At 36.2% G+C, this 25,853-nt stretch overlaps 1 protein-coding gene and 1 pseudogene across 1 annotated transcript in view; both read right to left on the bottom strand.

Moving 5' to 3' along the window:
- Window positions 1–704: 704 nt before the first annotated feature.
- Window positions 705–1,613, bottom strand: LOC113295027 (annotated as a pseudogene).
- A 7,079-nt stretch (window positions 1,614–8,692) lies between these two features.
- LOC113295028 (transcription factor-like protein DPB) overlaps window positions 8,693–25,853 on the bottom strand; it is an 86,755-nt gene continuing 69,594 nt past the window's right edge. Inside the window, exons 3-4 of the mRNA XM_026543389.1 lie at window positions 22,699–22,751; window positions 8,693–9,231 (exon numbers count right to left, since the gene is read on the bottom strand). Of these exons, the coding sequence (XP_026399174.1) occupies window positions 8,693–9,231; window positions 22,699–22,751 (592 nt within the window). The remainder of the gene's footprint in view (window positions 9,232–22,698; window positions 22,752–25,853) is intronic.

Genomic DNA, 25,853 nt, shown 5'->3' on the forward strand with positions numbered 1-25,853 from the left:
CTTCACTATTAAGATTGTGCCCCGCCGTGTCCCAAAATTGGACAAGCCCCTATTGTCCCGGCTGTAGCAAGGTCGTTTGAAAACCACGGGCTATGAGTATGAATTTAATTGGATATGTATGTCTACTAACAAGTGATCAACCGTTGGATATTTGATTAAAACAAACGTAATATAACTAGCCAAATAACGTTTGGATGCCATGCGACGCAGAGGAGCGGGAACTTGGCAACAAAGAGACCGTTGGCGATCTATTCCGCAAACCGTTTGCAATTCCTGCCTAACACCATAGTGACCCTCACGTTCCTCTCCAGTACCAAAATCAATCGTTCAGAAAAAATTTCGTTTATAAAAAAGAGCAATGCTCTCCCGCGCGGCAACGCAGAAGAGATTTATAAGCTAGTGAATAATGACCCTTGGATATACTAGCCCACTACTTTCACCAGTTAGATTATAATTTATATCATTTATGATGGGAAAGTTGTTAGAGAATAATAATCGTCATTTAAATTCCCTTCGTTTTATCTTTTTCTCTGAATCTTCTTTAATCTCTCTTGATTTTCCTTGTTGAGTTCTTCTTTCTCTAAAATCGGTAAACATATAATTTGCTCTTGAAAAAAAAAACCTATAAGTGAACTGTATCGAATATTCTATAACAGACCAGGCAAAATAGTATATTTAGAACTTTTATAGAAAAACATGGAATATTAGTGGACACTCCTACAAATTGTAAGGTTAAACTCCTTTGACAAGTCGCTTTTCTTCGGACGACTCGGACAACCTTCACAAAATCCCATAGACTTAAGAATAAAGTTTTCGTCATGTATCTGAAAAGTGTTATTGAAATCGAACTGCAACAACTGCATGTCCTCTGACATGTCTAACTTAATTGTTGCAGGTGGAGGCGTCTGGATTATAATAAAAGGCAACGGCACACCCCCTGAAGTTGCAGCTTTCCTCCCTGAAAAACATAGTTTCTCATTCCGCTGAGAGAGATTCTGCAGGCCTACAAATTGATCCTCAAGTTCTTGCAGATACGCATCCTTTTTACAATTTTGTTTCTTAAGCCAATATATTGAGACTTAAGTTGTTCAACAACATTTGGGCCATCAGCATGAAGCATGCCTGTCCATTGTATCTCTTTGTTTTCATCCTTAGATATGATATCCGCTGCAATAAGAACATTCAGGGAATCATACACTCTCCGTCGAATATTTTTCTCGTTATAATTTGGTTTCGAATATTTTTCTCGTTATAATTTGGTTTCATATAAGGTGTGGTTGTTGAAAGTTCAACCACAAGCTCATCCGTAACTTCATTATATGTAGTTCTACCTTTGCTTTCGACTTTTTTGCACAAGTGGATACTAAATTGACGAAGTCCTATGCCACCAGCCTTCTCACCACCACCTCTTACTGCCCGTGTTTGCACTCTTTTTTTTTATTATTCCCCGCTGACCACGCATCATCATATTCTTCTTTAAGATTAAACTTATTAAAGGTTTCACTAGAAGGAGAAAATCCTAAACTTCTACTTGTTGTTGAAGTTGATTTCCCACCAAGCCCAGCAGCGAAGTCGCCATCACCGGATACATATGAACAACCTTCAGTAACCATCCCCCTACTACTAATAAACTTATGAATAATTTATTCCCTAAGGTCTTCGATAAAAATAAAAACTGATGCTATGAATTGAAGTAAGGTTTCAGTCTTCTTCATTCTTCGACTCTACGGAGTATGGACTTGGTAAGGGAATTCTTTGAGAGAGAAGAGAAGAGAAGAAAGAATGTAGTGTGGAAGTATCAAGTATAAGAGCATCTCCAATGCTAACTTGGTGTGCATCCTTAGTGTGTTTCTTTATGAATATGAGATAAAATTTCTTTGATTTAAGGATGTCAAAAACAATCCATCTCCAACCATAAACCAAATCTATTAGTTGAAAAGTTTTTAAACCACTGATTAGAAACTTAAACATTTAACTACTTAATTGATAAGCTTAGATTTTGATGATTAGGATGTTTACATCCTTTAAGGAAACCTCTAAAACCAGAGGATGGAGTAGAGGATGTGAGAATAAATAACTACCTGACACATCATCCTTACATTCATCTTTAAAGTTTTCATTGGAGAAGTTTTTTTCTAAAAACACAAAAAATCTTATGTGGCCTAAAATATTGGAATTCTCCAAAGTCTCATTGGAGATGCTCTAAGAGGAGAAATTAACTCTTTTCCCAAATGCAGTACACTTGCTGTCACCCCCACCCCTTTCTCTGTGATGTGGCATTGTGTTGTTATTTATTTCCACGGTAAATTCGTCCTCACCCTACCACACCTGGGAAAACAGGGGCTCCGCTTTAAAAGAGAGCCAATAAAACGTTGACACATAGGGTGTAAAAAAAATTTGGGTATAAATCTGGGGTATTTTTTAGCAACCTCGGTGTGGATAACGATGCTTAGGCACATATTTGTTTGATTCTTTGGATCGTAATCTTTGTTTGCTCTCTTACCCTTCCAATGATCATAAAAAGTATGATCGTTGTCCTACGAGCTTCTTGTCATATTCCTCACCGAGGTTTCAAAATTCATAATAATATCATCGTAAATACTATTAAGTTAAAATCCCCGATATAACTCTAAATATATAGATACCTGTCTTTTTCTTTATAATTGGGTTAAAAACCCATGTAGGTCGATATTTCATTGATTCTCTCGGTCTCATGGAGGATTCTCACTTGTTGATGTCAAGTTAGAATTTACGTTTGAACTCTAAAAATAAAAATATGATGCTTGGCCTTTCAGCGTCATTTTAGAATCCTCACTGGAATTTTAAATTGCAAATAGTGTTGCCGTAAATATCGTAAGTTGAAATCTTTATCATATATATAAATAGAATAGGCTAACATTTCATTTATTCTTTACATAGCATAGGCTAATATTCCATTTATTATTTAGATATCATTGGAGTTATTTAGATAGCATAGGCTAATATTTCATTTATTCTTTAGATAACATTGGGGGTTCTTTAGATAGCATAAGCTAATATCGACTCTATCTTTTTGGTATGAAGTCAGAATTTACATTTGAACTCAAAATCTGCTCATTGAGCCGTAAAACACTTGCCACCTTTTTGCCAGATCGTATTCTTGCTTGATCTCTTACTCTTCCAATGATCATAAAAAAATGATACTTGACCAATGACCGTCTTGTCATAATTCCCATGTTGTCGGGAAAACTCAGTTTAGAATTTACCCCTGAACTGTAAATCTACCTATTGAACCACAAAGTGCTTACATCCTTTTCGACTAACCGCAATATCTGCTTGCTCTATTATTCTTCGAATGATCGTAAAAATATGAACCTCACCTTGAATCCTTATCATAGCTATAAATATACAGATTCTGTCTTTTTCTTTTTTCATGATTATAAAAACTGGGTAGGCTAATATTTAATTTATTCTTTAGATAACATTAGGGATTCTTTTTGGCATGAAGTCCGAATTTACACATGGACTTTAAATCTGCCCATTGAGCCATAAAACACTTACCATCTTTCTGAAAAATCGTATTCTTACTTGCTCTCATACTCTTTCAATGATCAAAAAAATAAATATATATAATGCTTGACAAATGAGCGTCATGTCAGAATCCTCGCCAGAGTTTTAAATTGCGTAATAATGTTTTAGGGAAGACTCGGGTTATAATTTACGTTTCAATTGTAAATCTACCTATTGAACCATAAAATGCGTACATCTTTTTCGACTAATCGTTACATTTTCTTGCTCTCTTACTCTTCTAATGATCCAAAAATATGAATCCTCGCCCTAGTTTTAAATGGAAAAATAATGTCGTCGTAAAAACCCTAAGATGAAACAATCTTCATCGTAGCTTTAAATATACCAATCCCCGTCTTTATTTATTATAAATCTAAAAAACTGCGTATGTTGATAAATATCATTTAGAAATAGCATTGGGAATTCTCTCTTTCTGGTCTGATCTCAGAAGTTACATTTAAACTCTAAATTTGCATGTAAAACCACAAAGCACTTACCATCTTTTCGACAAATCGTAATCTTTGCTTGCCCTCTTACTCTTCCAATTCTTTTAAAAGAAAAATGATGCTTGACTAATGGGCGTCATGTCAGAATACTTACCGAGTTTTAAATTGCATTATCGGGAAAACTCAGGTTAGAATTTACGTTTGAACTGAAAATCTACCAACTAAATCATAAAATGCGCACATCCTTTTCGACTAATCGTAATCTTTGATTGTTCTCTTACTCTTCCGATGATCATAAAAATATGAATCCTCTCCTTAGTTTTAAATTGCATGATAATGTTGTCGTTTAAACCCAAAGTTAATATCTTTATATTAGCTTAAAATGTATCGGTCCTCGTTTTTTTATTATTATGGATCTAAAAAGCTACTTTGGCTGATATATCATTTATTCTTTCGATTTTCTCTTTTGGATCCGAAGTTAGAATTTACATTTGAACTATAAATCTATAGATTGAACCAAAAATTGCTTACCATCTTGGTGTAAATGCAAATAGTTCATTCTCAGTCGTTGGATTTGAATTATGAGACGTTATTATAAATACAAACCTAAAGCAGAAACCTTACATGGTTTTCATTTTCTTTTTTCCTTATCTATCGGCAGCACACTCTTTCTCTCGAAGTAGAACAACTATAAACCAAGTCTAACGTAATAAAGTGAAAACACGCCAGAAAATCTTGATCTACCTCTTGTTATCCAAGCACTCAATTCGAATTTTTTCCGGTCTAATGGTGGAAGGGAGTGGGGGAAGTGTAGCATCTTTGGTCTTTGATGACGCTTGTAAGGAAGCATGTAGCAATTGAAAGCTCTTCTCGCATGTCCATAGTCTGACATCACGACAGGTACTTTACTATTTGAAATAATGTTTAACGCATAGACAAAAATCTGGGATGTAATCATCTGTTCAATTGCTCTCATGCTTCCTTACAAGCATGATCAAAGACAAATGCCACATCTTTAGCAAGAAGACTGCATAAGAGTATTGTTAATTTAGTTAAGTCTTTGATGAAGGCACAAATTCACCTTGTTTACAACATTTTGTTCTATTTACATCTGCTTCGGTTAAGAAGAAGCCCTAGCTGGTGTAATGTGCGTTATTCATAAATAGATTCAATTTTTAAACCTTGACAAGTGGTCAGCTGCTGCATTTTCCTTCTGACACACTAGATATTTCAAATAATGTGTAATGCAATCGGCTGCGCATTATGTATAAGATGGTGTTAAAATTGGTCCATGGTCTAATCAAATCCATGGGTACTATTTTTTTTGAAAGAAAAGGTTATATATTGAAAGGGGAAAATATGTACAGGGATTTGGATCAAAAGATCCCAAGGAAGTTAAAAACCAACAACTAATTATATAAGTACAACATCCTCCAAGTGATATAACACTTGATTCAGTGAGTAGTCTTTGAATATTTCCTTCGTCGAACTCCAAAGATAAATATCCTTAATTATCGCATGAGCTATCTCGTTCTTCGATTTACACCTTCTTCCATGAACTCTATTGTTCCTTTCCAACCAAAGCTCCCAACTGATAGCGAAAGGCAACAGATGCCAAATAGTTCTTTTGCGCATTGATTTAACATCTAATCTCCAACCCCTCATGATATAAGTAAACCTATTATCGATCACCCAGAACACTTGCAGGGACTTAATAAAGTAACTCCACAGATATGAAGCCCAACTGCAGGAAAGAAATAAGTGATCCATCGTTTCTTCTTCATTACAGAAAAGACAAGAGTGATAAGCGACTTCAACTCTTCTATGCTCCAGCATACTCCTTGTAGGTGATTCTACACACACCGTGTTTGACACCGAGAGGAGATCTGACGGATGAGGGAAATTCCTCTCAGCATTTGGATACGTGAATGTGAAGGTAGGTCCCTATTCTTTGTTTCACTCGGTTCACTCTTCGGTGGGGAAGCCGAAGTGCATCTAGCGTATTCGATGGAATTATGCATAGCATCCCACATAATGAAACACACCTTTTGTTACAGATGACTTCTCGCTGACCTAATGGAAGGAGTGGGGGAAGGCGGTGGGGGAAGTGTAGCAGCATCGGGAATTTTGAAAAAAAAAATTATTGACCCCAAACCTGTAGATATCCTTTCCTTTGTAGTTTACCCAGGACTCATGCGGGCACGTCGTGAACAATGTGGTCAATCTCGGTTGATACGGGCGAAATACCGCCGATAATTTTGGTTTCGGTCTTTCTCCGTGCTGGCTATATTCCTGATATTACACCGACGTTCTCCGATGTCGGCCAATATTCACAAAAATATCGTGTCTTGATACCCGGCCGATATTCACTGAAGTTCAATATTGACTCATGAAGAAGAAAACATGTGAGAAGGATTTTAGGGTCGAATGGGTGGGGTTGTCCGCCTAACGGGTTCGGTGTGTTGCAAAGATTATTAGTGGTTTCTCTGGCAAGGCATCTTCTCTTTATCAAGAAGACACTTAACATGAAGAGGGGAACCATCAGGCGCTTGACTTGATCACTTTTGATCCCATGGAAAAATTGGAGGTCCCACTATAATCACTTTCATGGTTGATGTTTTCCTATAAACAACATATTCCGTCGATAACAACTCGTAAGTGTATAAATATAACCGATGTTGTTGGTCACAGTACTCCAGTCCAGCTGAACCGGATATCTGACTTGAGGTTCGAATGCTCGAATCATTTCCCTTTTCACTATTAAGATTGTGCCATGTCGTGTCCCAAAATTGGAAAATCCCCTATTGTCCCGGCTGTAGCAAGGTCGTTTGAAAACAACGGGCTATGAGTATCGATTTAATTGGATCTGTATGTGTACTAATAGGTGATCAACCGTTGGATATTTGATTAAAACAAACGTAATATAACTATCCAAATAACGCTTGGATTCCATGCGACGCATAGGAGCTGGAACTTGGCAACAAAGAGACCGTTGGCGATCTATTCCGCAAACCATTTGCAATTCCCGCCTAACACCATAGTGACCTTCACGTTCCTCTCCACTACCAAAATCAATCGTTCAGAAAAAAGTTCGTTTATAGAAAAGAGCAATGCTCTCCTGCGCGGCGGCACAGAAGAGATTTATAAGCTAGCGAATAATGACCCTTGGATATACTAGCCCACTACTTTGACCAGTTAGATTATACGTTATATCATTTATGATGGGAAAGATTGTCAGAGAATAATAATCGTCATTTAAATTCCCTTCATTTTATCTTTTTCTCTGAATCTTCTTTAATCTCACTTGATTTTCCTTTCCGAGTTCTTCTTTCCCTATTTGGAATATCAAATTGAAAAAGGTTTAAAATGAATGGTAACTAAAACTAGTTGATTTGGGATCTAGGGGTTTACTAGTTTTGTTGTGATTGATGTTTGAATGAATAAATTATTCCAAAACATAGTCATAATTCTTTGTTGCACACAAATGATGATGTTAATGTCGAATCTTATACACTCATATCTTTGGTTTTCATTAAAACATGAATAAATCATCATCTCGAATTTGAGACTGAAGTTAATAATCTGATTTTTTATTAGGTTGTGTTAAATTGGAACAAACCATAATTTTAAGTTTAAGTTCCATTTGATTTGATTTTTTTTGGAAGCATTTGGTTTGATTTGATAAACGTTATTTTGATCTGTGTGGTATTTGTACGAAATCGCGGCTTCAAGAGAAGATGAAGACAGAAAGCCAGAAAGGATTGAAACGATGAGAAAAAATAAAGAATATTATTTTTTATCGGAAAAGCAAAATAAAAATATCTTTCATATCCTACGGGTTACAAAGCGCTAGCTTATAAAACCATTATGCGCGACAGTGCGAGGTAGCACTGCCCTTTTAGGAAATCCAAAAATACCTCTCATTTACTCAGATAGACAATACGAGCAACACCTTACTTACGCCTATAGAGTGTAGGCTCTACACACAACTACCCGCATCGTAAACACACCTTCTTCTCACTACCTTATCTTCAACCTTATCGTTAACAGTAAACTTAAAAAAAAAACACCCCTTATTCTCTCTGCCTTATCTTCAACCTTATTGTCAACAGTATCCTATAAAGACATCTAATTAATGTTTTACAGAAAAATAAGGAAATGATGGGAAAAGATTTGTCCATGTAACCAAGCATGCTAAAGCTACGGTGAGACCTTCTAAAAACATTTGATTTCGGTCACTCCACGATTTGTTAGTTTTAGTGGAAGTCGTTCGATTATTTTCCAAAACAAAAAACTTAATGAACCGCCATTAACAACTAACTCATCCATTGGAAGTCGACTTGGTCATCAATTGTTTGGACATGATCAAACTGTTTCCATGATTTCTCGACTTTAGGTGGGCCCCACCAAAGCAAAACCAACGGGTGGACCAAGCTACAGACATACCGCGGGAGCCCGCAGCGAGTGTATAGTTCCGATATAGAACTTTGATAGAAACGGGGATAGTTTTCCTCGATGGTTTTTTCTTTAATCGAGTCGAAACAAGGATATAAAATTGAAGAAACTTGTAGTATAAACCTAAAATCGGTAAACAGATAATTTTCTCTTGAAAAAAAAACTATAAGTGAACTGTATGGAATATTCTATAATAGACCAGACAAAATATTATATTCAGAACTTTTATAGAAAAGAATGGAAGATTAGTGGACACTCCTGCAAATTGTTGGGTTAAACTCCTTTGACAAGTCGTTTTTCTTCGGACGACTCAGACAACCTTCACAAAATCCCATAGACTTAAGAACAAAGATGTTGTCATGTATCTGAAAAATGTTATTGAAATCGAACTGCAACAACTGCATATCCTCTGACATTTCTAACTCAATTATTGCAGGTGGAGGCATCTGGATTATAATAAAAGGCAACGGCACACCCCCTGAAGTTTCAGCTTTCCTCCCTGAACAACATAGTTGCTCATTCTGCTGAGCGATATTCTGCAGGCCTACAAATTGATCCTCAAGTTCTTGTAGATACGCAACCTTGTTTGCAATTTTGTTTCTTAAGCCAATGTATTGAGACTTAAGTTGTTCAACAACATTTAGGCCATCAACATGAAGCATGCCTCTCCATTGTATCTCTTTGTTTTCATCCTTAGATATGATATCCGCTGCAATAAGAACATTCAGGGAATCATAAACTCTCCGTCGAATATTTTTCTCGTTATAATTTGGTTTCATATAAGGTGTTGTTATTGAAAGTTCAACCACAAGCTCGGTCGACCTCGCACCTGCAACAATGTTATTAGAGCATAGCTCGGTCGACCTCGCATGCGTTGCTATATCAAGCATGTTTGTCAATGTTAGTGATCAAAACTATAAGTCTTGATTTCTAACCTACATAGCTATGTCTCGGACTAGTATAGAAAAGTGTAGTTCATCTCAAGGACTTCATGGCGATTCATCATACAACAACGAAGATCTATACAAGGAACCGTGGAAGTTCATCAACAAAAAGGTATGTGGAGACTTGAACTTATCTATCACTCAAAAGTCTATCTATTCAATATCCAACTTTTTATGAGACAAAAGTCGTTTGCTATATAGACTAGATCATACAAATTTGATATTTCGATCCGAGTATATCTCGCCTATCTATATCTCTAAATCATGTGTTGGTAAAGCGTTTCGCTTTGATCAAGTTTATCTTCACCTAGTGACGAAAGTCATGAAAAGTTTCAATTACTTTGAGAATTTCTCTGACGTGAATCGGTCTGTGAATAACGGCTACATAGCGTCCTCTGAGAATGTCTCAATGATTGAAATTAGAGTTTAGATTACATGAACATGTATTCCTTGAACCGAAGTTTTCGAACTTTGTTGATCAAGAGAAATCGGGAGGATTATGGAATTGGCTTGCCAAGTCCGCGAACTGTCGGAAGTTCTCGACCGAGAATTTCTCCTGGATTTTCCAAAACTCGTTTGTGAACCCAGTCCGCGAACTCAGTCTGTGAACCCAGTCCCCGAACTGGCGGAAATTATCTTTTCGAGAATTTCTGTTGAGTTTGCAAAACTCAACCGATTAACTTAAGTCCACGAACTTGTTTGTGAACTTAAGAGGTTATGATCTAAAGATGTGCTCTGAACATAAAACATTAAATTACTAAGGAATGCTTTATGTAAACCGTGGCTATAATGTTCATGAGACAATTCAATCGAATCGAATCATCTTTGTTTCAATTGTGTCTTGTATAGTTATATAAGATCTCATAGCAATTGAACAACTCTTTAACTAGTTCATTTGAGTCAATTGAACTAGTTATGGTGAAGAAGAATAAGGTTAATATGAAATGCTCATATGGTTAACCTTTTGGGTTACTATGTTGAACCAACATACACGTACATGTTTGGCAAGGTTTTCACGAACCCAGTAAATGTCTACCCAAGTGTGTGTGACAAGCTAGGTTTTTCGATCTAATGGTTGAGAAATATTAGATCGAATCTAAATCAGGTTTTCATCTAACGGTGAATATGGATTGCTTTGTAACTGAGGCAAAACCCTGATTTGAAGGCTATATAAAGGAGACATCTAGCTTTGAGCAAAACTAATCCCCACACGTCGTTGTGATACTAGTGCGCTCGCTAGAGTCGATTCTCCTTCTCTAAAACCATGTTAACGACTTAAAGACTTCATTGGGATTGTGAAGCCAGACCGATACTACTTTATCATAGTTGTGTAATTTGATCTTGCATCTTCTATCGTACGAGTACAATCGATTGATTGGCTTGAGATCGTGAGAGTTCTCCGATAGGCAAGATAAGGAAGTCACAAACATCTTCGTCTCACTATTTGTGATTCCTCGACAATTCGCTTGTGTAGTCAGGAAGGATTGTAGAGAGGTGATTAATTAATCTAGGCTGTTCTTCGGGAATATAAGACCGGATTATCAATTGGTTCCTGTTCACCTTGATTTTATATTTTAAGACGGAACAAAACCTAGGGTTTATCTGTGGGAGACATATTTATCCTTTGATAGACTTTTCTGTGTGAGACAGATTTGTTTATTATCAAGTTTGCGATTTTGGGTCGTAGCAACTCTTGGTTATGGGTGAGATCAGCTAAGGGAATCAAGTGTGTAGTATCCTGCTGGGATCAGAGGCGTAGGAGTACAACTGTACCTTGGATTGGCGGGAGACTGATTGGGGTTAAACTATAGTCCAGTCCGAAGTTAGCTTGGAGTAGGCTAGTGTCTGTAGCGGCTTAATACAGTGTGTATTCAATCTGGACTAGGTCCCGGGGTTTTTCTGCATTTGCGGTTTCCTCGTTAACAAAATTTCTGGTGTCTGTGTTATTTCTTTTCCGCATAATATTTTGTATAATTGAAATAATACATGTTGTGTGTTCGTGATCATCAATTGGAAATCCAACCTTTGGTTGTTGATTGATCCTTGGACATTGGTCTTTGGTACCGTCCAAGTTATCTCTCTTTGATAAAGACTCGTTATTGGTTTTAGCTTGAGTAAAAATCAAATCGAGAGATTGAGATATAAACTCTTTGATATATCTTTTTATTGATTGAGTGTGACTGTCTAGTTGATTCTCATAAAAAGTATATTGGAGTTTGTCCATACAGATTGCTAAGAGAAATATTAGGTGGTGTTGTTAGACCCCCTCTTTTTCAATTGGTATCAGAGCAGGAAATCACATTTAAGACGTCATCAGTCTGTGTTTGTAGAGATCTGACTATGTGGACCATAAAGTCTCATTTGACGCCTCACCAGGTTTAAAAAACAACTGTAGGGAAAGGTCTGATAATCTGGTTAATCTTCAGAAGAGATTGGAAGAACAAATTTGGATTTATTCTGGTCTTGTTGCACAAATTGCAACTCTTAAGGATTTGATATCTAGTAAGAATCTCTCGTTGATCTGAGAGAATCCAGTTGTTCCTTTCTAAAGAATTGTCACTCTTCAGATAATGTTCAATGATCGTTTGTTGAGAAAACTGATGTGACTAGGAACCATTCAGACAAATGCCAAGGATCTGGCCTTTATGGATGCTCATCCGATCATCCTCTTCGACCCTGTACATCATCTTTAAAGAGTCTGAAGACTGAAAGTAATCCTTGTAAGAATGCTGTGCAACTGTGCATTACTCAAAAGGGATGTACAATACTATCAGGAAATTCTATACATAAAAGTATTGATGGTATAAGCAATCTTATTTCTTTTCCTACTTCTTCTCTTCAATGGTGTAGTGACAGTCGTTGTGGCCATTTTCTACATGTGTTAGGCGATTCCTCATTGTGTGTATCCTCTATCGTCTCCAAACATGGAAAATACTCTACAACCAAGACAGAAGGACATCTTTCGATGGGTTGATATTCGTCTCATTCAGAACCAGGAAATATTGATATAACTCTGAGCAACTCCTCTTGGAAAAAATCGATGATTGATGAGTTAGATCAACTTCATAAACAAGTTGTGTGGAGCCTTGTACCATGCAAGTCCAATGTCTATTATGAAGGTTCTAAATGGGTATCCAGGAATGAGGGAGAATGTTTAAACACCTTCGGAGATAATATCAGGCTCATTTCTCAAGGACACTCACGTGTTGAAGTTGTTGAGCCTAAAGAAAAGATTGTTCCTATGGAATGCTTTTTAGCTATTCAATCTACTTATAATTGCTGCAGGTCCTACGTGACAAGTGCTTCGGGGAAAAAAAGAAGAATAATCTCTGCTCAAGTGTCTTATCTTAAAAAGCCATTATGGGATAAACAAGGGGAGATTTTTGATCCCATTGTTTCTACCTAACCCTAGACGTTCGCGTCCCCATGTTTGTCTTGAGAAAATGGGGTTTGCGTCTTATGGCTCAAGGAGTGTATTTTTGGTTATTTTGTTTGTATATATATATATCTCTAAAAATACAAAAGCTTTTGTTTGTCCAGGGTTTCTGTGGTTCACGAATGGTGTATTTCAAAAAGCTTCTATTCCATGGCACATGTTACTAGATGCAACACAAGCACGATTACAATGCTGCCAGCTAACGTACATCAGTGTACTGGAATTCCCTCCACAAGTTTGAAGAAATTGAAGGCTACAATTAATGGTAAAAATCCTTCCTTAAACTGGTTCTTGTCGTCGTATCAAAGTGATGAAATTTCAGGAACCTGGTAAAAGATTTCATCAACAAAAGAAACTGCTTAAAATCTCGGATTTCTGCATCCTTAGAAGATATTATTCACTATGAACGAATGTTGTCTCAATCTACAAACACTGTACGAAAACAAGAAAAAGAACTCAGTAAGTTGACAGTATTTTCAAAAGACTTGGAGGAGTTGAATGATCCCTTTGTTAATGAACTCTTCAATAATGAGAAGGAGTTCTCTGAAGAAACATTGGAAAAGTTCATGAATTCCTAGGATGTCTTCTTTTTGGATTAGTTGGAAGAATAACTAGAGCTTTGAATAGCGATGATTGTGACTACACATAGATATTTTTTCTTTCATCTTCTTATGTTATTTTTTTTAGGTTTATTGGTATTAAATTCTAAATTTTTTTGGAGGATGATGATTATTGCAGTATTTTAATGGTTTGTGATATTGCAATATTTTTATGGGATATGTATTGTTTGCGTCCGTGAATTTGAAGGTCTCATATTTTGTCAAAAGTAAAGTCGTTCATAAATTGGTATTCGTATATTATCCACGATTGAAAATCATATAAAATAATGGATAATCTACGTAAATTGTGAAGATAAGTATGTAAATTGTAGATAATATACAACTGTAGGAGTTGCTACACATCCCGAAAATCTTCCCCCACTTTCGCAAATTGTAGATAACATACAGATGTTCGACAAGACATAACCCATATCAGAAGTCTTTAAAATGCTACGTTGTTCTTCTATTGACACATGTTCTGTATTTTACATTGAAAAGACGGATATGACCCCTCAGCTGTTTTAGACTAGTCGGCTAAAATAATTACTTTGTTGGAGAGAATAGATTTTTTTTAATAAAAGAAAGATTCATTCAATTAAAGGAAAGAAAATACATTGTTCTGCTTACAAATAACTTCTAACCAACTTTGTTTTCTATATTTCTCCCATGATCAAGAATCTATATGCACATTCGCATATTTAATAAGAAACTTGGAAAGATTGTCTGCTAGATTATTACACGATCTCCGAATATAAACAAAGGAAGGACTAGCAAGAAACTTAATAGATTTCTGAGCTTGTTGAAAAATGGCTCTCGAAATCCAATTAACAGCAAAATCGTTCTTCCTTAAACTGTTGATAACGTTCAGATTGTCATTGAGGAAGACTGGTCTTTCATTTCTGGTAAACTGCCTCCATCTTGTTGCTGCTCTGCAAGCTCTGGATTCAGCTTCCTATGGACTTGAACACCATCCTGAACCTCCTGCAAAATTGAGAAGGTAACCTTCATTATTCATTTCAACAATACCATAAGCAAATTTCTTAGTCTTGATATTAAAAGCCGCATCAAAGTAAATGTAAACAGCCTCCGCCAGAATATCCTTTCTTTCATGCAAACAGCTAGGATGAATTAAATCACACTGAGAAGAAATTTGTTTACTGTCTAAATACGTAGTCTTACTGTCCAAAAATTGTGGACTGTCCTTTTTAATGAATTCGATTAAATCATAAGGGTTAGGATAAACATTGTCAAAAACCACTTTGCACCTATATTTCCAAATATACCAGAGAACGTAAGAGTAGAAATCTCTATTAACACCATCTTTAATCCAAATAAGGCACCAGTCCTTGTAAGACATATTAACAGCTTTATAAAACACAGGATCAATAGATAAGCCCCTCCAAATAACTTCAGTGAAAACACATTTAGTAAACATATGATCTATACTTTCACTGGCTAAACCATTACATAAGGGACACTGAATATCAATAGGGGTATATCTACCCAAAATTTCCTTAACATGAATACAATCACTTAAAGTTTTCCATAAGAAGATTTTAAATCTCGACATAATATTAGGTTTCCAAATACCTTTCCAAGCAACAGGAGTATTAACATGTTTTCTATCACATAAGAAGTTATAAGCAGATTTAACAGAGACCGAACCATCCCTAGTACCTATCCATTTCATGGAATCCTTTCTTGTGAAATCCCTATCCATATCAATCATTCTTATCTTACTGATAGTATCATTATCAAAGATATTTTGAATCAGACTGTAGTTCCAAGCACCATTGTTATCTATTATATCAGAAACTTTTGAGACTATGTGCAAACTATTACTGTTCTTTGGTTTAGGACACTCAACTTCAGGCAGCCACTTACCTTCCCAGATATTTATGTCACTACCATTGCCTATTAACCAGCAGTGATTCTCTTTGATAATATCTAAACCCTTACATATACTACTCCATACCCATGACTTAACATTTTTCCTCTTGTAATTAATGGGATCAGACTTGGGAAAATATTTATATTTATGTTTACATCCTTTAAGGAAACCTCTAAAACCAGAGGATGGAGTAGAGGATGTGAGAATAAATAATTACATGACACATCATACTTACATTCATCTTTAAAGTTTCCATTGGAGAAGTTTTTTTTTCTGAAAACACAAAAAATCCTATGTGGCCTAAAATATTGGAGTTCTCCAAAGTCTCATTGGAGATGCTCTAAGAGGACAAATTAACTCTTTTCCCAAATGAGAAATTAACCCCCTTTCTCCGTGATGTGGCATTATCTTGTTAGTTATTTCCACGGTAAATTCGTCCTCACCCTACCACACCTGGGAAAACAGGGGCTCCGCTTTAAAAGAGAGCCAATAAAATGTTGACACATAGGGTGTAAAAAAATTTGGGTATACATCTGGGGGATTTTTTAGCTACCCCGGTGTGGATAACGATGCTAAGGCACATATTTGTTTGATTCTTTGGATCGTAATCTTTGTTTTCTCTTGCCCTTCCAATGATCATAAAAAGTATGATCGTTGTCCTACGAGCTTCTTGTCATATTCCTCACCGAGGTTTCAAAATTCATAATAATATCATCGTAAATACCATTAAGTTAAAATCCCCGATATAACTCTAAATATATAGAAACTTGTCTTTTTCTTTATAATTGGGTTAAAAACCCATGTAGGTTGATATTTAATTGATTCTCTCGGTCTCATGGAGGATTCTCACTTGTTGATGTCAAGTTAAAATTTACGTTTGAACTCTAAAAATAAAAATATGATGCCTGGCCTTTGAGCGTCATTTTAGAATCCTCACTGGAGTTTTAAATTGCAAATATTGTTGCCATAAATATCCTAAGTTGAAATCTTTATCAAATATATAAATCGAATACGCTAACATTTCATTTATTCGTTACATAACATAGGCTAATATTTCATTTATTATTTAGACAACATTGGAGTTATTTAGATAGCATGGGCTAATATTTCATTTATTCTTTAGATAGACTTGGGGGTTCTTTAGATAGCATAGGCTAATATCGACTCTATCTTTTTGGTATGAAGTCAAGATTTACATTTGAATTCAAAATCTGCTCATTGAGCCGTAAAAGACTTGCCACCTTTTTGCCAAATCGTATTCTTGCTTGCTCTCTTACTCTTCCAATGATCATAAAAAAATGATGCTTGACCAATGACCGTGTTTTCCTAATTCCCATATTGTCGGGAAAACTCAGTTTAGAATTTACCCCTAAACTGTAAATCTACCTATTGAACCACAAAGTGCTTACATCCTTTTCGACTAACCGCAATATCTGCTTGCTCTATTACTCTTCGAATGATCGTAAAAATATGAACCTCACCATAAATACCTTAAGTTGAAATCCTTATCATAGCTATAAATATACAGATTCCGTATTTTTCTTTTTTCATGATTATAAAAACTGGGTAGGCTAATATTTCATTTATTCTTTAGATAACATTAGGGATTCTTTTTGGTATGAAGTCCGAATTTACAAATGAACTTTAAATCTGCCCATTGAGCCATAAAACACTTACCATCTTTCTGACAAATCGTATTCTTACTTGCTCTCATACTCTTTCAATGATCAAAAAAATAAATATATATAACGCTTGACAAATGAGCGTCATGTCAGAATCCTCACCAGAGTTTTAAATTGCATAATAATGTTTTAGGGAAGTCTCGGATTATAATTTACGTTTCAATTGTAAATCTACCTATTGAACCATAAAATGCGTACATCTTTTTCGACTAATCGTTACATTTTCGACTAATCGTTACATTTTCTTTCTCTCTTACTCTTCTAATGATCCAAAAATATGAATCCTCACCTTAGTTTTAAATGGCAAAATAATGTCGTCGTAAAAAACCTAAGCTGAAACAATCTTCATCGTAGCTTTAAGTATACCAATCCCCGTCTTTATTTATTATGAATCTAAAAAACTGCGTATGTTGATAAATATCATTTAGAAATAGCATTAGGAATTCTCTCTTTCTGGTATGATCTCATAAGTTACATTTAAACTCTAAATTTGCATGTAAAGCCACAAAGCACTTACCATCTTTTCGACAAATCGTAATCTTTGCTTGCTCTCTTACTCTTTCAATTATTTTAAAAGAAAAGTGATGCTTGACTAATGGGCGTCATGTCAGAAAGCTTACCGAGTTTTAAATTGCATTATCGGGAAAACTCAGGTTAGAATTTACGTTTGAACTGAAAATCTACCAACTAAACCATAAAATGCGTACATCCTTTTCGACTAATCGTAATCTTTGATTGCTCTCTTACTCTTCGGATGATCATAAAAATATGAATCATCTCCTTAGTTTTAAATTGCATAATAATGTTGTCGTTTAAACCCAAAGTTAATATCTTTATATTATCTTAAAATGTATCGGCCCTCGTTTTTTTATTATTATGGATCTAAAAATCTACTTTGGCTGATATATCATTTATTCTTTCGATTTTCTCTTTTAGATCCGAAGTTAGAATTTACATTTGAACTATAAATCTATAGATTGAACCAAAAATTGCTTACCATCTTGGTATAAATGCAAAAAGTTCATTCTCAGCCGTTGGATTTGAATTCCGAGACGTTATTATAAATACAAACCTAAAGCAGAAACCTTACATGGTTTTCATTTTCTTTTTTCCTTATCTATCGGCAGCACACTCTTTCTCTCGAAGTAGAACAACTCTAAACCAGGGTTTTCAAATCCGAACCCTAACTTAATAAAGTGAAAACACGCCAGAAAATCTTGATCTACCTCTTGTTATCCAAGCACTCGATTCAAAATTTTTTCGGTCTAATGGTGGAAGGGAGTGGGGGAAGTGTAGCAGCTTTGGTCTTTGATGACGCTTGTAAGGAAGCATGTAGAAATTGAAATCTCTTCTCGCATGTCCATAGTCTGACATCACGACGGGTACCCTACCATTTGAAATAATGTTTAACGCATAGACAAAAATCTGGGACGTAATCATCTGTTCAATTGCTTTCATGCTTCCTTACAATCATTATCAAAGACAAATGCCACATCTTTAGCAAGAAGACTACACAAGAGTATTATAAATTTAGTTAAGTCTTTGATGAAGGAACCAAATTCACCTTGTTTACAACATTTTGTTCTATTAACATCTTCTTCGGTTAAGAAGAAGCCCTAGCTGGTGTAATGTGCGTTATTCATAAATAGATTCAATTTTTAAACCTTCACAAGTGGTCAACTGCTGCATTTTCCTTCTGACACACTAGATATTTCAGATAATATGTAATGCAATCGGCTGCGCATTAAGTATAAGATGGTGTTAAAATTGGTCCATGGTCTAATCAAATCCATGGGTACTTTTTATTTTTTGAAAGAAAAGGTTATATATTGAAAGGGAAAAATATGTACAGGGATTTGGATCAAAAGATCCCCAAGGATGTTAAAAACTAACAACTAATTAAATAAGTACAACATCCTCCCAGTGATATAACACTTGATTCAGTGAGTAATCTTTGAATATTTCCTTCGTCGAACTCCAAAGATAAATATACATAATTATCGCATGAGCCAGCTCTTCCTTCGATTTACACCTTCTTCCATGAACTCTATTGTTCCTTTCCAACCAAATCTCCCAACTGATAGCGAAAGGCAACAGATGCCAAATAGTTCATTTGCGCACTAATTTAACATCTAATCTCCAACCCCTCATCATATAAGTAAACCTATTATCCATCACCTAGAACACTTGCAGGGACTTAATAAAGTAACTCCACAGATATGAAGCCCAACTGCAGGAAAGAAATAAGTGATCCATCGTTTCTTCTTCATTACAGAAAAGACAAGAGTGATAAGCGACCTCAACTCCTCTATGCTCCAGCATACTCCTTGTAGGTGATTATACACACACCGTGTTTGACACCGAGAGGAGATCTGACGGATGAGGGAAATGCCTCTCAGCATTTGGATATGTGAAGGTGAAGGTATGTCCCTATTCTTTGTTTCACTCGGTTCACTCTTCGGTGGGAAAGCCGAAGTGCATCTAGTGTATTCGATTGAATTGTGCATAGAAGCCCACATAATGGAACACACCTTTTGTTACAGATGGATTCTCGCTGACCTAATGGAGGGAGTGGGGGAAGGCGGTGGGGGAAGTGTAGCAGCATCGGGAATTTTGAAAAAAAATTATTGACCCCAAACCTGTAAATATCCTTTCCTTTGTAGTTTACCCAGGACTCATGCGGGTACGTCGTGAACAATGTGGTCAATCTCGGTTAATACGGGCAAAATACCGCCGATAATTTTGGTTTCGGTGTTTGTCCGTGCTGGCTATATTCCTGATATTACACCGACGTTCTCCGATGTCGGCCAATATTCACAGAAATATCGTGTCTTGATACCCGACCGATATTCACTGAAGTTCGATATTGACTCATGAAGAAAAAAACACGTGAGAAGGATTTTAGGGTCGGATGAGTGGGGTTTTCCGCCTAACAGGTTCGGTGTGTTGCAAAGATTATTAGTGGTTTCTATGGCAAGGCATCTTCTCTTTAACAAGAAGACACTTAACATGAAGAGGGGCACCATCAGGCCCTTGACTTGATCGCTTTTGATCCCCATGGAAAAATTGGAGGTCCCACTATAATCACTTTCATGGTTGATGTTTTCCTATAAACAACATATTCCGTCGATAACAACTCGTAAGTGTATAAATATAATCGATGTTGTTTTCCTGAACCGGATATCTGACTTAAGGTTTGAATGCTCGAATCATTTCCATCTTCACTATTAAGATTGTGCCCCGTCGTGTCCCAAAATTGGACAAGCCCCTGTTGTCCCGGTTGTAGCAAGGTCGTTTGAAAACCACGGGCTATGAGTATCGATTTAATTGGATCTATATGTATACTAACAGGTGATAAACCGTTAGATATTTGATTAAAACAAACGTAATATAACTAGCCAAATAACGCTTGGATGCCATGTGACGCAGAGGAGCGGGAACTCGGCAACAAAGAGACCGTTGGCGATCTATTCCGCAAACTATTTGCAATTCCCGCCTAACACCATAGTGACCTTCACGTTCCTCTCCACTACCAAAATCAATCGTTCAGAAAAAAGATAGTTTATAGAAAAGAGCAATGCTCTCCCGCGCGGCGGCGCAGGAGAGATTTATAACTAGCGAATAATGACCCTTGGATATACTAGCCCACTACTTTGACCAGTTAGATTATAAGTTATATCATTTATGATGGGAAAGATTGTTAAAGAATAATAATCTTCATTTAAATTCCCTTCATTTTATATTTTTCTCTGAATCTTCTTTAATCTCACTTGATTTTCCTTGCCAAGTTCTTCTTTCCCTATCTTGAATATCAAATTGAAAAATGTTGAAAATCAATGGTAACTAAAACTAGTTGATTTGGGCTCTAGGGGTTTACTAGTTTTATTGTGATTGATGTTTTAATGAATAAATTATCCCAAAACATAGTCATAATTCTTTGTTGCACACAAATGATGATATTAATGTCGAATCTTATACACTCATATCTTTGATTTTCATTAAAAGATGAAGAAATCATCATCTCGAATTTGAGACTGAAGTTAATAGTCTGATTTTTAATTAGGTTGTGTTAAATTGGAACAAACCATAATTTTAAGTTTAAGTTCCACTTGATTTGATTTGATTTTTTTTTTTTGGAAGCATTCCATTTGATTTGATAAATGTTATTTTGATATGAGTGGTATTTGTATGAAATCGCAGCTTCAAGAGAAGAAGAAGACAGAAAGCCATAAAGGATTGAAACGATGGGAAAAATAGAGAATATTATTTTCTATCGGAAAAGCAAATAAAAAGATCTTTCATATCCTACGGGTAACAAAGCGCTAGCTTATAAAACCATTATGCGCGACAGTGCGAGGTAGCACTGCCCTTTTAGGAAATCCAAAAACACCTCTCCTTTACTCAGATAGACAATACGACCAACACCTTACTTACGTCTATAGAGTGTAGACTCTACACACAGCTACCCGCATCGTAAACACACCTTCTTCTCACTACCTTATGTTCAACCTTATCGTTAACAGTAAACTTAAAAAAGCACCCCTTATTCTCTCTGCCTTATCTTCAACCTTATCGTCAACAGTATCCTGTAAAGACATCTAATTAATGTTTTACAAAAAAATAAGGAAATGATGGGAAAAGATTTGTCCATGTAACCAAGCATGCTAAAGCTACGGTGGGACCTTCTAAAAACATTTGATTTCGGTCACTCCACGATTTGTTAGTTTTAGTGGAAGTCGTTCGATTATTTTCCAAAACAAAAAACTTAATGAACCTCCATTAACAACTAACTCATCCATTGGAAGTCGACTTGGTCGTCAATTGTTTGGACATGATCAAATTGTTTCCATGATTTCTCAACTTTAGGTGGGCCCCACCAAAGCAAAACCACCGGGTGGACCAAGCTACTGACATACCGCGTGAGCCCGCAGTGAGTGTATAGTTCCGATATAGCACTTTGATAGAAACAAGGATAGTTTTCCTCGATGGTTGTTTCTTTAGTCGAGTCGAAACAAGGATATAAAATTGAAGAAACTTGTAGTATAAACCTAAAATCGGTAAACATATAATTTGCTCTTGAAAAAAAAACTATAAATGAACTGTATCGAATATTCTATAACAGACCAGACAAAATAGTATATTCAGAACTTTTATAGAAAAGAATGGAAGATTAGTGGACACTCCTGCAAATTGTTGGGTTAGACTCCTTTGACAAGTCGTTTTTTTCGCTCGGACAACCTTCACAAAATCCCATAGACTTAAGAACAAAGCTGTCGTCATGTATCCGAAAAGTGTTATTGAAATCGAACTGTAAGAACTGCATATCCTCTGACATCTCTAACTCAATTGTTGCAGGTGGAGGTATCTGGAATATAATAAAAGTCAACGACACACCCCTGAAGTTGCAGCTTTCCTCCCTGACCAACATAGTTGCTCATTCCGCTGAGCGAGATTCTGCAGGCCTACAAATTGATCCTCAAGTTCTTGTAGATACACAACCTTGTTTGCAATTTTGTTTCTTAAGCCAATGTATTGAGACTTAAGCTGTTCAATATCATTTGGGCCATCAACATGAAGCATGCCTATCCATTGTATCTCTTTGTTTTCATCCATTGATATGATATCCGCTGCAATAAGAACATTCAGGGAATCATACACTCTCTGTCGAATATTTTTCTCGTTATAATTTGGTTTCATATAAGGTGTTGTTGTTGAAAGTTCAGCCACAAGCTCATCCGTAACTTCATTATATGTTGTTAGAGCATAGCTCGGTCGACCTCGCATACGTTGCTATATCAAGCATGTTTATCAATGTTAGTGATCAAAACTATAAGTCTTGATTTCTAGCCTACATAGCTAAGTCTCGGACTAGTATAGAAAAGTGTAGTTGAGATCAAGGACTTCATGGCGATTCATCATACAACAACGAAGATCTATACAAGGAACCGTGGAACTTCACCAACAAAATGGTATGTGGAGACTTGAACTTATCTATCACACAAAAGTCTATCTATTCTATCTCCAACTTCTTATGAGACAAAAGTCGTTTGCTATATAGACTAGATCATACACATTTGATATTTAGAGCCGAGTATATTTCGCCTATCTATATCTTGAAATCATATGTTGGTAAAGCGTTTCGCTTTGATCAAGTTTATCTTCACCTAGTGAAGAAAGTCATGACAAGTTTCAATTACTTTGAGAATTTCTCTGACGTGAATAGGTCTGTGAATAATGGCTACATAGCGTCCTCTGAGAATGTCTCAATTATTGAAATTAGAGTTTAGAATACATGACCATGTATTCCTTGAACCGAAGTTTTCGAACTTTGTTGATCAAAAGAAATCGGGAGGATTGTGGAATTGGCTTTCCAAGTCCGCGAACTGTCGGAAGTTCTCGACCGAAAATTTCTCCTGGATTTTCCAAAACTCGTTTGTGTGCTTAGTCCGCGAACTCAGTCCGCGAACCCAATCCGCGAACTAGCGGAAGTTCTCTTTCCGAGAATTTCTGTTGAGTTTGGAAAACTCAACCGATTAACTTAAGTCCGCGAACTTGTTTGTGAACTTAAGAGGTTATGATCTAAAGGTGTGCTCTGAACATGAAACATTAAATTACTAAGGAACGTTTTATGCAAACCGTGGCTATAATGTTCAAGAGCCGATTCAATCGAATCGAATTATCTTTGTTTCAATTGTGTCTTGTGTTGTTACATAAGATCTCATAGCAATTGAACAACTCTTTAACTAGTTAATTTGAGTCAATTGAACTAGTTATGGTGAAGAAGAATAAGGTTAATATGAAATGCTCATATGGTTAACCTTTTGGGTTACTATGTTGAACCAACATACACGTACACGTTTAGAAAGGTTTTCACGAACCCAGTAAACGTCTACCCAAGTGTGTGTGACAAGCTAGGTTTTTCGATCTAATGGTTGAGAAATATTAGATTGAATCTAAATCAGGTTTTCATCTAACAGTGAATATGGATTGCTTTGTAACTAAGGCAAAACCCTGATTTGAATGCTATATAAAGGAAACATCTAGCTTTGAGCAAAACAAATCCCCAGACGTCTGTGTGATACTAGTGCGCTCGCTAGAGTCGATTCTCCTTTAACCTTTGGTTTTCTTCTCTAAAACCAGATTAACGACTTAAAGACTTCATAGGGATTATCAATTGGTTCATGTTCACCTTGATTTTATATCTTAAGACGGAACAAAACCTAGGGTTTATCTGTGGGAGACAGATTTATCCTTTGATAGAATTTTCTGTGTGAGACAGATTTGTTTATTATCAAGTCTGCGATTTTGGGGCGTAGCAACTCTTGGTTGTGGGTGAGATTAGCTAAGGGAATCAAGTGTGTAGTATCCTGCTGGGATCAGAGGCATAGGAGTACAACTGTACCTTGGATCGGTGGGAGACTGATTGGGGTTCAACTATAGTCCAGTCCGAAGTTAGCTTGGAGTAGGCTAGTGTCTGTAGCGGCTTAATACAGTGTGTATTCAATCTGGACTAGGTCTCAGGGTTTTTCTGCATTTGCGGTTTCCTCGTTAACAAAATTTCTGGTGTCTGTGTTCTTTCTTTTCCGCATTATATTTTATATAATTGAAATAATACAGGTTGTGCGTTCGTGATCATCAACTTCTCTAATCCAACTTTTGGTTGTTGATTGTAGTTAATTGATCCTTGGACATTGGTCTTTGGTACCGTCCAAGTTATCTGTCTTTGATAAAGACTCGCTATTGGTTTTAGCTTGAGTAAAAATCAAATCGATAGATTGATATATAAACTCTTTGATATATCTTTATATTTATTGAGTCTGACTGTCTAGTTGATTCTCATAAAAGTATATTGGAGTTTGTCCATACAGATTGCTAAGAGAAATATTGGGTGGTGTTTTTAGACCCCCGCTTTTTCAATTGGTATCAAAGCAGACAAACACGTTTAAGACCTCATTAGTCAGTGTTTGTAGCGATCTGACTATATGGACCATAAAGTCTCATTTGACGCCTCAACAGGTTTAAAAAATAATCGTAGGAAAAGGTCTGATAAACTGGTTAATCTTCAGAAGAGATTGGAAGAACAAATTCGGATTTATTCTGGTCTTGTTGCAGAAATTGCAACTCTTAAGGATTTGATATCTAGTAAGAATATCTCGTTGAATCTGAGAGAATCCAGTTGTTCCTGTCTAAAGAATTGTCACTCTTCAGATAATGTTCAACGATCTTTTGTTGAGAAAAATGATGTGACTAGGAACCACTCAGACAAATGCCAAGGGTATGTCCTTTATGGATGCTCATCCGATCATCCTCCTCGACCCTGTATGTCATCTTTAAAGAGTCTGAAGACTGAAAGTAATCCTTGCAAGAATGTTGTGCAACCGTGCATTACTCAAAAGGGACGTACAATACTATCAGGAAATTCTATACAAAAAAGTATTGATGGTATAGGCAATCTTACTTCTTGTCCTACTTCTTCTCTTCGATGGTGTAGTGACAGTCGTTGTGTCCCTTTTCTACATGTGTTAGGTGATTCCACATTGTGTGTATCCTCTATTTTATCCAAACATGGAAAAGACTCTACAACCAAGACAGAAGGACATCTTCTGATGGGTTGTTATTCATCTCATTCACAAACCAGGAAATATTGATATAACTCTGAGCAACTCCTCTTGGAAAAAATCGATGATTGATGAGTTAGATCAACTTCATAGACAAGTTGTGTGGAACCTTGTACCATGCAATTCCAATGTCTATTATGAAGGTTCTAAATGGGTATCCAGGAATGAGGGAGAATGTTTAAACACCTTCAGAGATAATCTCAAGCTCATTTCTCAAGGACACTCACGTGTTGAAT

Source organism: Papaver somniferum, chromosome 7, assembly GCF_003573695.1.
Source record: "Papaver somniferum cultivar HN1 chromosome 7, ASM357369v1, whole genome shotgun sequence".
In the NCBI taxonomy this organism is placed as follows: Eukaryota; Viridiplantae; Streptophyta; class Magnoliopsida; order Ranunculales; family Papaveraceae; genus Papaver; species Papaver somniferum.